This window comes from Solanum lycopersicum, chromosome 11 (genome assembly GCF_036512215.1).
Source record: "Solanum lycopersicum chromosome 11, SLM_r2.1".
Classification (NCBI taxonomy): Eukaryota; Viridiplantae; Streptophyta; class Magnoliopsida; order Solanales; family Solanaceae; genus Solanum; species Solanum lycopersicum.
In genome coordinates this window covers 46764142-46776361 of record NC_090810.1, presented here as the reverse complement: position 1 = coordinate 46776361, position 12220 = coordinate 46764142, and the positions used below count along the sequence as shown (strand labels likewise).

The window sequence follows — 12220 nt, the reverse complement described above, 5'->3', positions numbered from 1 at the left end:
CAAGAAAGTTAAAGGCACTAAGAGGCATCCATCATAACTTAGTGCGCAATTACGAGGGTCCGTTCAAGATCATTTCCAAGGTGAGAAAGATTTCGTACAAGTTGGAGTTACCTCCACACATCAAGATCCATCAGGTGTTTCATGCAAGAGTCCTCAAGCCGTACCACGAGGACAGGGAGGATCCTAGCCGGAACTGATCAGAACAGGCACCCATTACCATCACCGCCTCGCACGACAGGGAGATTGAAGCTATCATAGACTACAAGACAAACAAAAGAGAGGTCAACAAGACAGCACCATGTTCCTTGTGCATTGTAAAGATAAAACTCCTGAGGAGGCCACATGGGAGAAATATGAAGACTTGTGGCAATTCAAAGACAAAGTTAAGGAGTTTTTGCAGCAATACGCCGCGGTCGTCGCATCATCAGGTGGGGGAGCGTGTGACATCCCGCCACAATTCCAGCCTGATTCCGCGTTCAGATAGGGGCAGAATGTTTTAGAATTGTGCGGATGAATCTAGAATCTTTTGGAAGTCTTAAGAAGGATAAGAAGGTCCAAAATCATAGTAGAATTCTCTAGAAAGGGCGACCAAAGTGTAAATATTTAGGGACTTGTGAAGTAAAAATTAATAGCACTTTAGTCCCTATCAAGTAGTATAAATAGAGGTGCCCCTCATTTTCAAAGGCCCTAAGCAAGTTGTAAAGCATTCTCCTAGCAATATACAAAGCCTTCTTCAAAGCTCTCTTGCATGTTCTTTGTAAGTCTTTCCAAGCATTCTCTTAGCGTTCCAAATCTTAAAGGATTCCTTGAACTTACAAGATCTTAAACGAGTAGTGAGTAAGTCGTCGAGGGCCGCGGAGTTTTAGAAAATACTCCAAATCCGTGACACTTAGTTCTTTTAAATGATAATGTTGAGAGTAAAACAAAAAATACTAGCTTTTTTCATCTATTAGAATTGCCAATAAAACTAAATTTTGATTTTTGAATATTGAGCGAGAAGAAGTGAAAAATAAGAGTGTATTTGATTTCTAATTTTGTTATTTGTTTTGCGGAGGATTTAATAGTATAGTGATTAGTATTGTAAAAAATAATATCCGGGTAGAAATTTCTATAACATGCATTCATTAAATTTCTAAGTTAAAAAAATAATATGATAAAATTCATTGTAAATTGTGATGTTATATGTTCTCAATGATAATATTTAACAGTTATGCGTACACATTCATTAAATTTCCCAATCCGTAGATAGAACTAGGACTAAAGTTATTAAATTTGTATAATAAATTGTTTACATCTATCCCATGATTAGAGAGAGTTTATTGACAAAGATAAAGAGGCTTCGTTTTCATATTGGAATGTAACATATATGTCTTTACATGTATTAATACTATTGTTATAATCATGGTTGGAGCTATCCCTATCTAAGGATGGTAAAAAGAACAACTTTCGTCGAAAAATTATTGCAAGTATATATGTTAAATATCGATATTGTTAGATATATACTAATTGTTAAATACTTTTGACATAGTAAAGAACGATAGTCCAGTGGTTAATGCTATTCAAATACGCCTTGGAGGCTTGGGTTAGAGCCCAAACTTACACATTTTTTTAGTTCCATTTTTTAAGTTAAGAAGAGAACAAAAGTGAAATTCAGTTCCATTTTTTAAGTTTGAAAAAAAAGTATTGAAAATACCCCTAAAACTTGGTGAATTAGTTTCATTTATAAACTATTGACATATTAAAAAAACCTTTTTTACTTGACTAATTGAACTTAAATACATTCCACGATCTTGCACCATGAGTTAAATGTACCCCTAAATTCTCGTCAAATTTGAAAGTGTTTTCAACACTTCTCTTGACTTTTTATTAAGAGTTCATGCTCCTAGAGTTTGATCAATTGCTATGTCATATGGTTTATCTAAGGTGTTTCTTAGATTAGTTAGTCAATAGGATGTTTAAGACTTTCAATTGTTAAATGATGAAACTAATAATTTGTGTCAAGTTTAGGAGTGTTTTAAATACTTTTATCTAAAATAAAAAAGAACAAAAGTCATATTTCTATGTTGATAATATAACTATCATGGTTTTTTCTTTCTTGTTCTAAGGCATGAATATATTTGACTAAAATTTTGATTCCGTCACTAATTATATAAACATAAATTTTTATAGTTTTAATAAATATATGTATATATACGTTTGAAACTTTTTATTTTTTTGAAGATTTAGTGACATACAATAAATAGTGATAGGAACAAACAAAGCTTAAAACAGATCGTAGTGGGATTGTGTGAGAGTGACATTTGAGGAACAATAAATAAGAGATACAATTCATATGCTAAGTTTGTCCATGTTTTGTATGAAATATCAACATCACCTTTTACCATTTCTTCTTTTTCCTTGTGAATTGGGGTGTTATATACATTTAAAATAATAATAAAGATCGTTGTATCAATTAGTATATCAATATAATCAAAACATACATAATATATATATACACACATCGTTGACCTTCAAATTATTTGTTTGTTACTCTAAATTTTTTTATTTTATGTTTGTGAAGTTTAGGAATTTTTCATGATCATTTATGATATTCTCTTCAAAAATACTTAGGAATTGCAGATTATTATTTTTGTGTCAGAAGGGTATAATGAAATTCAGGACAATAGACCTAAGTGTTTGTTAACAACACATGCAAGTTTTTTTATTGCTTTCAATTGCACTCGCAAATATATGTGATCATACAAGTAATATAATGGCCTAAAAAAATTGAATTATCAAACCCAAAGGACTTGTAGATTAGTTATTCTTACTAATTACATCAATTATAATTATTTATTTAAGGAATGATTACAAAATATAAATATATATTAACTAATCTAAAAATAAAGATAAACTAACTAAAAAGCAATCAAGTACGAAAAGGTAGATGTTTACACAATCGATGAATTAATCGATCTAGGATTATAATTTAACTAACAATAATGTTTAACATCAATTTCATCAATTTATTTTATTATCTAGTTACTGATTCACGGTGTTGATAATATAGTCACGATCTCCCAACCTCTAACCGTCTACAACAATGGACAACCTAACTACATCGTTGAGCACAAATAGACTGAATCAACTACGGAGTATTAAGCTGTTTTTCCGTATTGGATGCAAGCAAGGCACCTAGGTATATCCCTATCTTAGACACAAATCAATTCAAGTGACACGCAAGAAAAATTTATGATCCTTGTATTCCACGTTCTATCCCTCTATTCCTCTTCTGAGTTCAAAACAAGACAGTAAATTTATTCTAATGATGATCAAGCATAAAAAGAATAATAAAAAAAACATAAGAACAACCAATATGATAAACAATTATGCCAATAAAAATCACAAAACAAGGGCAGCTCAACGTAATTGGGAGTCTAAAGCGAAATCTCAATTTGCCGCCTAGTATATAATATACTTTATATAGGTATTTATTCAAAAAAAAATACAAATTTACACTATTTAGATGGAAATTATTGGTACTTAATATTGTTTTTTCAATTACTAGTTTTAGGTAATATTTTATCAACTCAATATTGAAAAACATCCTTTAAGTGAGGCAATTATTATATGTATTGTTAACATAGTGCTATAAGTAATACGTTGATAAATATTAAATAAATATAAGAGTCAAAATCATAGAATTTGACACAAGAAGTTTATGACTTGGTATACCTCATTTTAATATTTTTATACTCTAGTAATGCTTGAAACTAAAATTTAAAAAGAAATAAAAAAGAATTTGTAATTCACCTTCACTATTAATTCTTATTTTTAACAAAGTACAAAAGATGTTAAATTGGATAAAATAATTTATTTTATAAAATATTTTTTTTCATAATAATTAATTTTTCTATAAAAATTTAGCACATACTTTAATCTTAACAAAAAATTGGCCCCCCTAAAAATTTAGGGGCCTAAGGCAAAGGCCTTAAAGGCCAAAGCATAGAGCCGCCCCTGTCACTAAACAATCATCTTGTAAGTAAATATAATCCAAGAATGAGAAGTTTAACTTCACATTGACATAGAGAAATTACAATGTATCATTCAAAAAAAGATGTAAAATAAAATATATAAAAGAAAAAAAAGAGATGAAATCCTAAATCAAAAGTTAATTTCTACATTGTATCCTCCATTCTCAAAATAATTATTCTTATGGACTAATCGTTCTTATGGACTATTTATAGAATATGAAAATCCCGAATAAAATAATGAGCAACTTTCACATATAACAAACATAAAAATCATATTTGTATGTTATAGCTATAGTTTACATAATTGTGCTCCATATCAAACATAAACATGTATATTTTGGTATACATATACAAAAGAAGGTAGTTGTATCATTTCGCTATACATATACAGTACAAAAGAAAACAGTTGTATAATCTATTCTGGTATACATATATAAAAGATCAATTGTATAATCTTTGTTTGTATAAAGCGAGAAAAAGAGAAAGACAAAAGAAAAATGGACACGTGAAGATCATATTTGTATAATAATAAGTGTATAGAAAAAAAATATATGCATTTTTATTTTTATATACAATTTTCTCCTGCTTTGTTCAAACACAATGTATATATTTGTGTTTGTATAGAGTGATAGAGACAAATGAGCGAGCGAGTGACATCTAGGAGAGTGGCGAGCGTAATCGGAGAGAGGGAAACGAAAATATGTGCATATATCCAATTTTCTCTCGCTTTATACAAATACAAACACATTTTATAGTTTGCGTTTTTGTATAAAGTGAGAATGGCGAGTGAGCGAGCGATATTTGAGAGAGTGGCGAGTGAGATCCGGAGAGAGGGCAACGAAAACATATATACATACAAATTTGTTATGCTTTATACAAATACAGATAAATTTTAAATGTTTGCGTTTGTATAGAAAATGAGAGAGGCAAGGAAGAGAACGAGAGTGGCGAGCGAGATTCACTTGATGAGACACAAAATAGCAATAATTTTCTATGGGGTACAATCAATTTAATTTATAATATTTATTTTAAATTAGTAATTTGCTATTATATACAATTTTTTACTACTATATTAGAAGAAGGCTATTTCAACATGCCTGCTTCAGCTAGGGATTTTTTCGTCATTCAAGTGTAGTTACACGTGGCACTACTTAGCATAGGAACTGGTAATTTTTTCTACTTTCAATCCTCTTCTCGGTGTTCCTCTGCTTTTGACTGATACCTAAATCTGGAGGTTTCTTTGAATCTTTCTTCTTGTTTTTCATCTTCGATTTCATGCATGACATGTTGGTGTGTTTTAATTCAATTTTGGATTTTTTTAGTTTTTTGAGATATACTAAATAAAGAAGCCTCTACACTCATGGTTTCGTATGCAATTTGTTCATTTCTTGCTTTCATTTGGTTCAAGCGATGCTCTGATTTTTCATATTTTTCATGGATTTTACTCCACTGTGCTTAGTTTCCTTGCCGTTATGTGTTCGTCTAATTTTATTTGTTCTCTTTTTTGTTCTATCGGGGGTTACAAGTCGGGTTAAATTATGATGGTTTCAGATTTGCATATGAAGTGTTTGATAAAAGTGTTTACTAACTACTAAGCCTCTGTTTCATTGATCAAAGAAACCATTCTTGTTGTCCTCAATTAATGCTCTTATTTGAGTTCCCTTAATATCATTGATGTTAACTTGATTGAATTTGGTTATTCCCATTTGTGTGTCTCGGTGTGTTGTCGCCATAGTTTGATTTACTATGTGAAAAATCATAGTATAGTAGTTGTTACTAGTGTTGTTTCGGTACAATGTAGAATTTGTTTTTATATTTGGAATGACAAGAGCTATTGTATAGGACTGGGGTTTACCTTGTGCACAACCTCCAAAGGACAACGACTACAATTTCCTTTGTTATCAAAAAAATTTGCACTTTCCTGGAAACTACAAATCTTGAGTTGTTATAGTGGACATTAAAGTGGCTATTCTGGAAAAGAATATATCTGTGAAATGGTATCTTTAGGGGCCATTTTGGTGATGATCTTATCTGATGTCTTTGTGCTTCGTGTTTTAAAAGGGAAAAGAATTTGTTTATCCTTTCATAGTTTATAAAAAGGGTTTGGCTTGTTATTCAATATTGATTATTTATCATGAAACCGAAGAACATAATATTATCAGTTTCATTCCTAAAAACAATTTAGGTAGGTCTCTAAAGAGATTTGTGTTGGATAGCCAGCTTTTGGGGATAGCCCAAAATTTTGATAAATTCTTATTTCACCAACCAAACTTGTTTTCAAAATTACTATTCCTCATATTTTTGGTTGTATAACAATGTTGTTGTGGCTATTATTACCTTCTGAGACCAAGAAGAGGACCAAGAGTGTGATCGGGAGCTGCTGAATTCAGATATAAAAGGTGAATCACTGAACCTATTTGATGAAGAACTTGACGCAAAAGTTTCTCTGTGACCATTAAGAAAATCTGTAGAAGAGATTTGAGATAAGTCTTACTCTTCCCGACTATTTTGATCTCTCTCAAATGTTTTACTTTTGATAGATAGAGAGGCGTATGTTATTAAATGTTTGCCACGTACTTCCAGCTTTAAAATGATTTCCCCTTTCGTTGGTGCGTGTTCCTTGTTTCTTTTTTTTTTGTTTGTTTTTTATGGTTATTTGGCATGTGCAGAGAAAATATGCCTAATATTAGAAGATTATGCTCTGTATATGTTCCATTAACAAAGGTTCATAACTTGACTCGGCTAAGAAGTTTGAATACGAATCAATTGAATTTTGTTGTAGTCGTGGTACAATTAAGCTAATTTATGCACTGATAGATTTATATGTAGGAGCTTCTGAAAAATCTCAGCATACGAACTTATAAACTTTAATTCTTGAATCATTATCTAATGTACCATGAATTTTTCATCTAATTTGTTATTGTCTACATAATTTGCATATTTTGTTGAATTTCAGTAGGTCTGTCTATTGTTCTGAAGGTCAGCTAATTACAGAAGGCATACCTTCGATCATCAATATTCGACTTAACTATACAGAGGGGCATTGATACTGAAGGCCAAAGCCTGATTGCTTAATTTTTGTATTCAAATTTTACATATGTGCAAGTTATTTCTTTGATAAGATAACAAACTCGAAATATGAATTAAATTTTTTTGCTTCTTCTTAAACTATATGATCTGCTTTTTGGTAAGTTAAAATGAGATGGTACATATTATGCACTATGTATCTTTACTCTCTACTATGAAATCATTGGAGAACTTCTATTTCAATTAGATAGTAGGCTAATGCTTGTATATATTCATTCAACAGCAGCTACTTGATTAACATGTTTGGCTTCAAACATCTTCTCGTATTCCTTGATCGATCTAAACAGCTCAGAGAAGTTTCCCTTACCGAAGCCTCCACAACCGCCCTTCTGATAGACTTGTCCTATTTCATCTTTGATCATGCACCCGATTCTTTGAATTATTTCTATAATTATTGTTGGACTGCACAAAAATACAATTACATTCACTGACGAACCATCGTTTTGTGATGCACAAAAGTTGCGTTACAAAAGGACTGCGGTAAGAAACAGAGAAAATGTTTAATACAAGACAAATCAGTTGAATGCATCTCACATGAATTGGTACCACGTCCACTCGAAAGCGATTTGGGGTAATACTCTTATGTTTTCCTGAACCTTTGGAAGAGGTACTAGAATAAGGTTTATTTACCGATCGGCATGAAAACAAAACTTCTTCTTGTTGTTCTCTCCTGTTTCTCATCCTTGTGTTTGTCCTAACAATTAAATAAAGATACGTCATGATAAATGCTATTACAAGCGTCGAATCGGTTTTCCTTATGCCTAAACAAACTCAATACCTCTAAAGAAATCTTTCATTGTGAAAATATCGAAAACATTCAAGAGCTCCAAGTGCCTCTCACCAATGTTTATTGTTTCATTTCAAAGCACATAGGCAGCTAAGCTAGAAGAAAGTTGTGAACATGGATGGCCAAGAAGCAGGTCAACCTGCTGGGCCCGGGGCTAAACCACAACGACGCCCAAGAATTAAAATTGTAAAAGAAACTGTTTGATGCTCACAATTTTCTAGATTCTAAACCTCTTATCCTCATTCTTATGTCCATCTTTAGTTACTCTTATGTCCATATTTAGTTTGCTATTTTCATATTTCCATTGTTTTATGGAGTTGCTATATCTAATTACTTTAACATGATGTTTTTCCTTTAAAATTCTGTGCAAAGGTTTCTTTGTTATACTTCACAAACCTTTTGTTCTTTATTCCTTGGAGGGAAGAGATTAGTGAATTCGTCTTAGATTTCTGCAAGCTACATTTAAATGAAGTTTTGTGATAGTTCTCTTTGCTTTTGTGGCTTGATTTTCTTTAGATCAAGCAAAAACACTTACTTCCAATGTTTCAAATTGAATTTACATATTTTTATTTTATCATTTATCTCAAATGTCTTAGATGAGATTTGGTTTAAATTTCGAAAAAAATCTGTCTTTCTTTGCATTTGGTTGAAAACAGTTTTTATAACAATCTAACGGTAGTTCTGCGAAAGCTCTGTTTTGAACTTTTAAACCAAACAACACCTCTTGTATTTTAATCATCCGCTACTTTACTGAATACCACATTTCTCTTACTTCTTTGGAGAAGCAAAAAGGCTACCATTGTGCTTCATATGCTTCACCTTTAGATTCTCATCTCTTAATATGCCAAGTCAAATTGGACATTCAATATTGAACATAGTAATTATTTGGTTTATCTATCCAGTGTTTTCTTTTACATGATTGTCTGTATATTGTGTTTGTATGATTCATCATGGTAATAAGCTAGCATCTGTTGGAGTTTGATTTTTTATTTCATTGATATTAACGGGTGGAATATCATTTGTAACTTGTTTTGGGATTGCAGGGGCTCGAAAATATTTCCTAACATCGTATCATTTATGAAGAGCAAGGATTCTAGTGATTGTACTGTGCAGGCACTTTTTGATGAATTGAAGGCTTTGGAAGAGCATCTCAAGGCTCATGTATATAGTTTTACATTGAACTGTCTGATATGTTTAACTTAAATGTATGCGTCTCTAATTTTTACGATGAACTTAGCTTTTATTGGCTGTGAATTTCATCAGGGACCATATGTCAATGGACAGAATGTTTATTCAGTTGATATGAGCTTGGCTCCAAAATTGTACCATCTCGAGGTGGCTCTTGAACACTTCAAGAAGTGGAGTGTGACTGAATGCTTGAGTCACGTGCGTAATTACATGAAGGTATGCAATCTTTTTCTCTCCGTATCCTTGTGTGCGTGCATGGTTGGTATCTGGTTTTCTATGGGTTTTGAGAACATTTTTGCGCTGGAGTAATTTTTTTATGTCTTATCGGTGTGTTGAAGTGTTTTTGTATTTAAAGAATAGCCACATTATATATATATACATACATATATATATATATATATATATATATATGTATATATCAGAATATTTGTTTAAGACTCTTGCATTCTTAAAGAACTCAAGTTACATGTTATTGTTACATGTAAAATTTGAGAACAAATTTTCTCGGTCATCTCGAAGGGAATTCTTGGAACTCAGCCATTAGAGTTTTGACTCATTTGTTATGCCTTGCATTTACAGCTTGACCCCTTCTTGCTTCCAGTTGTCCAAGGCAGCATCCTTGTAATTCAGTTAAATACATGATTTTTTTCAAGTAGTATAGCCACTTCGACTACTGCATAATGAGAGTTATTATTGTTCCATTTTGACGTATGCCTTTACTTATCATAAGATTTTCTCAATTTCCAATTTGCAACTGGGAAAGACATTATTGATGTTACGCTGATTGCAAGGAGGTGCAACAGGAGACCTTGTATAACTTCTTCTTGTTTTTTCTTTTAACTTTGCAATTTGGCCAAGCATGGTAAATGCAAGTGATGAACTAGGTCAGAATATTGTTATGTGTTTTACGTATGGTCATCAATTCTCATTAACTTATAATTGAACTTAATGAAAAATAATTAGAATCAATGTTCCAAGTTGCTACATGTTATTCAGGTCTTCAGTTTATTTTATATAGTTAGTCTTAACATATTCTCTTGGTTATAGCAATTGGCTCGTTAATGTAGCCACTCGAATGGGAGAAGAGGGGCTGATTCTGATGGATTTGTTGAAATTTTGTGGAAAGCGAGCAAATTATCCAGTTGAAAGGGTATAACGTATCATTGTTCAGGTACACTTGTTTGAAGTTTGATTATGACTTTTTTCTACACCAACAATCTTGTTGATCATGAAATGCCCTTTTATACATATGTAGATAACTGAGGGGATACTTAAAATTCTGTCACATTAGAGTTTATTGTTGAATAGATATTGTTGTGATAAAATGTTTAAACTAATAACTCTTGTAACTTGTATTACTTTATCTGTGTGCAAGTGGTGTGTGTGTTCCCTGTCTTTTAATGATAGAAGAGGGGTTGATAAAAAAAAGGAAGAAGTAGAAGGATTCAATAGTACTAGGGTGGAGAACATGATGTTATCAGAACAAAGACAGCTTTTGGTGTTTGGACCATTCTATATAGAAACTTCTAATGTATTGCATTTTTTGTTTGACTTATCCGAGTTTTATCGTGAGCTTACTGATAAAAGAACTCTGTTAAATTCTCAGTACAGGACCTCTCAGATGCAATGCACATTTTGGTACAGCAGATGGCAATAAAACTGAATTTTCTGCCTGATAATAGCACATATTTCATTTGCTAGAACTTTCATTAGTTACTTCCCTCAGGTATATAACTCCCTCTGTCAAAAAGGAAAAGATTGAATCCACGAAGGGAGTAGCACTTGGACTATGAAGAAGTAGAAAATATCTCGCATTAACATATTCCTGGACAATGATCATGGTTTGGTTATTATGATTACTTTCGGCAGGTTACATGTTCTAGAAGAGTTTGATGAAGGGAAGCGGAGCTGTCGTAGGCGTTTAGCTTGTCATAAGAAACGAAGAAGGAAAACACATCAAGAAAATGTAGCTAATGGAGCCTCCGTGAATGATGAGGGGGGTAGTAACTACTTATTAATTAGTCTGCCGAGGATACTGGCCAATGTACAGTGTAAATCCTTATATAAATTCCATGGTTTTCCTGCGATATATTTATTTTGTATGACAAAAGATGTTGGGAAAATTAACAAGGTGATAGCATTTACATAATAATGTGAGTTCTTTCACTGTACGGTAATTGGCTAGAGTGTTATTCTTTATGTGGTGCAAGAGGGCTAGCGTGCCATTCTTTATGTGGTGCAAGAGGCTGAGAAAGAAAAGAATGTATAGTTGTCCTTTGCCTGGTATAACATCGACGTGATGAATACAACGATGTCTATTCCATAACAGCAGTTCGTCTCTGGGAATAACAGTTGTTAAATCTAATTGATATTGGGTATTGCTTTTTGGTGGCAGGAGAGTTGTTTGCATAAGTTATATTAAGTTTGAATGGCTGAAACATCAGCACAGGTTCTTACTACCTAATTTAGTTGTTCTGTGTTATCTAGAGGCTACAAATGACATTGGGCATTGAGTCATGGACTATGTTGCTCGGACTCTTAAAAAATATTGACGGGTGCGTGTCAGATACACCAAAGTGGTGCATATTTGGAGTACCCAACACAGGTGCAGCAATATTTTTGGAGAGTCCTAGCAACATAGGTCAGGGATTAACAGCTGAGTAATTGATGGCTATTAAAATAATATTAGTGGAAATTATCTATTAATGCTTCTCTACTGGAACTTTAGCCATCAATACTTTTGGACTAGAACAACTGTTTAGGCATGTTTTATTCTCCAACAAGCTTTTGGGCTCCACAAGAATCATGATCATGTATAGGCACATATATACTTATTTAGAGATTTTGGTTTAATGAATTGGATGAGTTACTTTATGGCTTCTTCTCATTACGAAATGCAGTCAATAGCTCGGATCAAACTAAAGACCAGAAATTTTGTTTAATTCTCCAGTAGAAAAGTATGAGGAAAAAAAGAAAAATAGAATTGCTTGCTAAGCGTCATGATGGCACCACTGATGGTGTATTATGATCACTGATTTCATTCTCTTCAACGGTAAAGAAACCTCTTGGTATAGCGTTAAAATGCAATAAGTTTCAATTTCACAATAAAAATATTACAGGAAAAATATTCAGTTACGGACGATAT

The 12220-nt window shown here is 32.3% G+C and overlaps 1 protein-coding gene across 2 annotated transcripts; it reads left to right on the top strand.

Moving 5' to 3' along the window:
- Positions 1-5284: 5284 nt before the first annotated feature.
- Positions 5285-12005, top strand: LOC101246892 (probable glutathione S-transferase DHAR1, cytosolic). Of its 2 annotated transcripts, XR_003244284.2 has the most exons (5): positions 5285-9048; positions 9151-9291; positions 10123-10246; positions 10682-11126; positions 11976-12005. XR_003244284.2 is itself a non-coding variant. In XM_069291447.1 (3 exons), exons 1-3 carry the CDS (start codon positions 8965-8967, stop codon positions 10135-10137), a joined length of 240 nt encoding a protein of 79 aa, XP_069147548.1. In that variant the 5' UTR covers positions 5285-8964; the 3' UTR covers positions 10138-10675. The 2 variants fall into 2 exon arrangements, 1 of the variants encoding a protein (XP_069147548.1); XM_069291447.1 differs by lacking the exons at positions 10682-11126; positions 11976-12005 and having other exon boundaries at positions 10123-10675.
- The last annotated feature ends 215 nt before the right edge of the window (positions 12006-12220 follow it).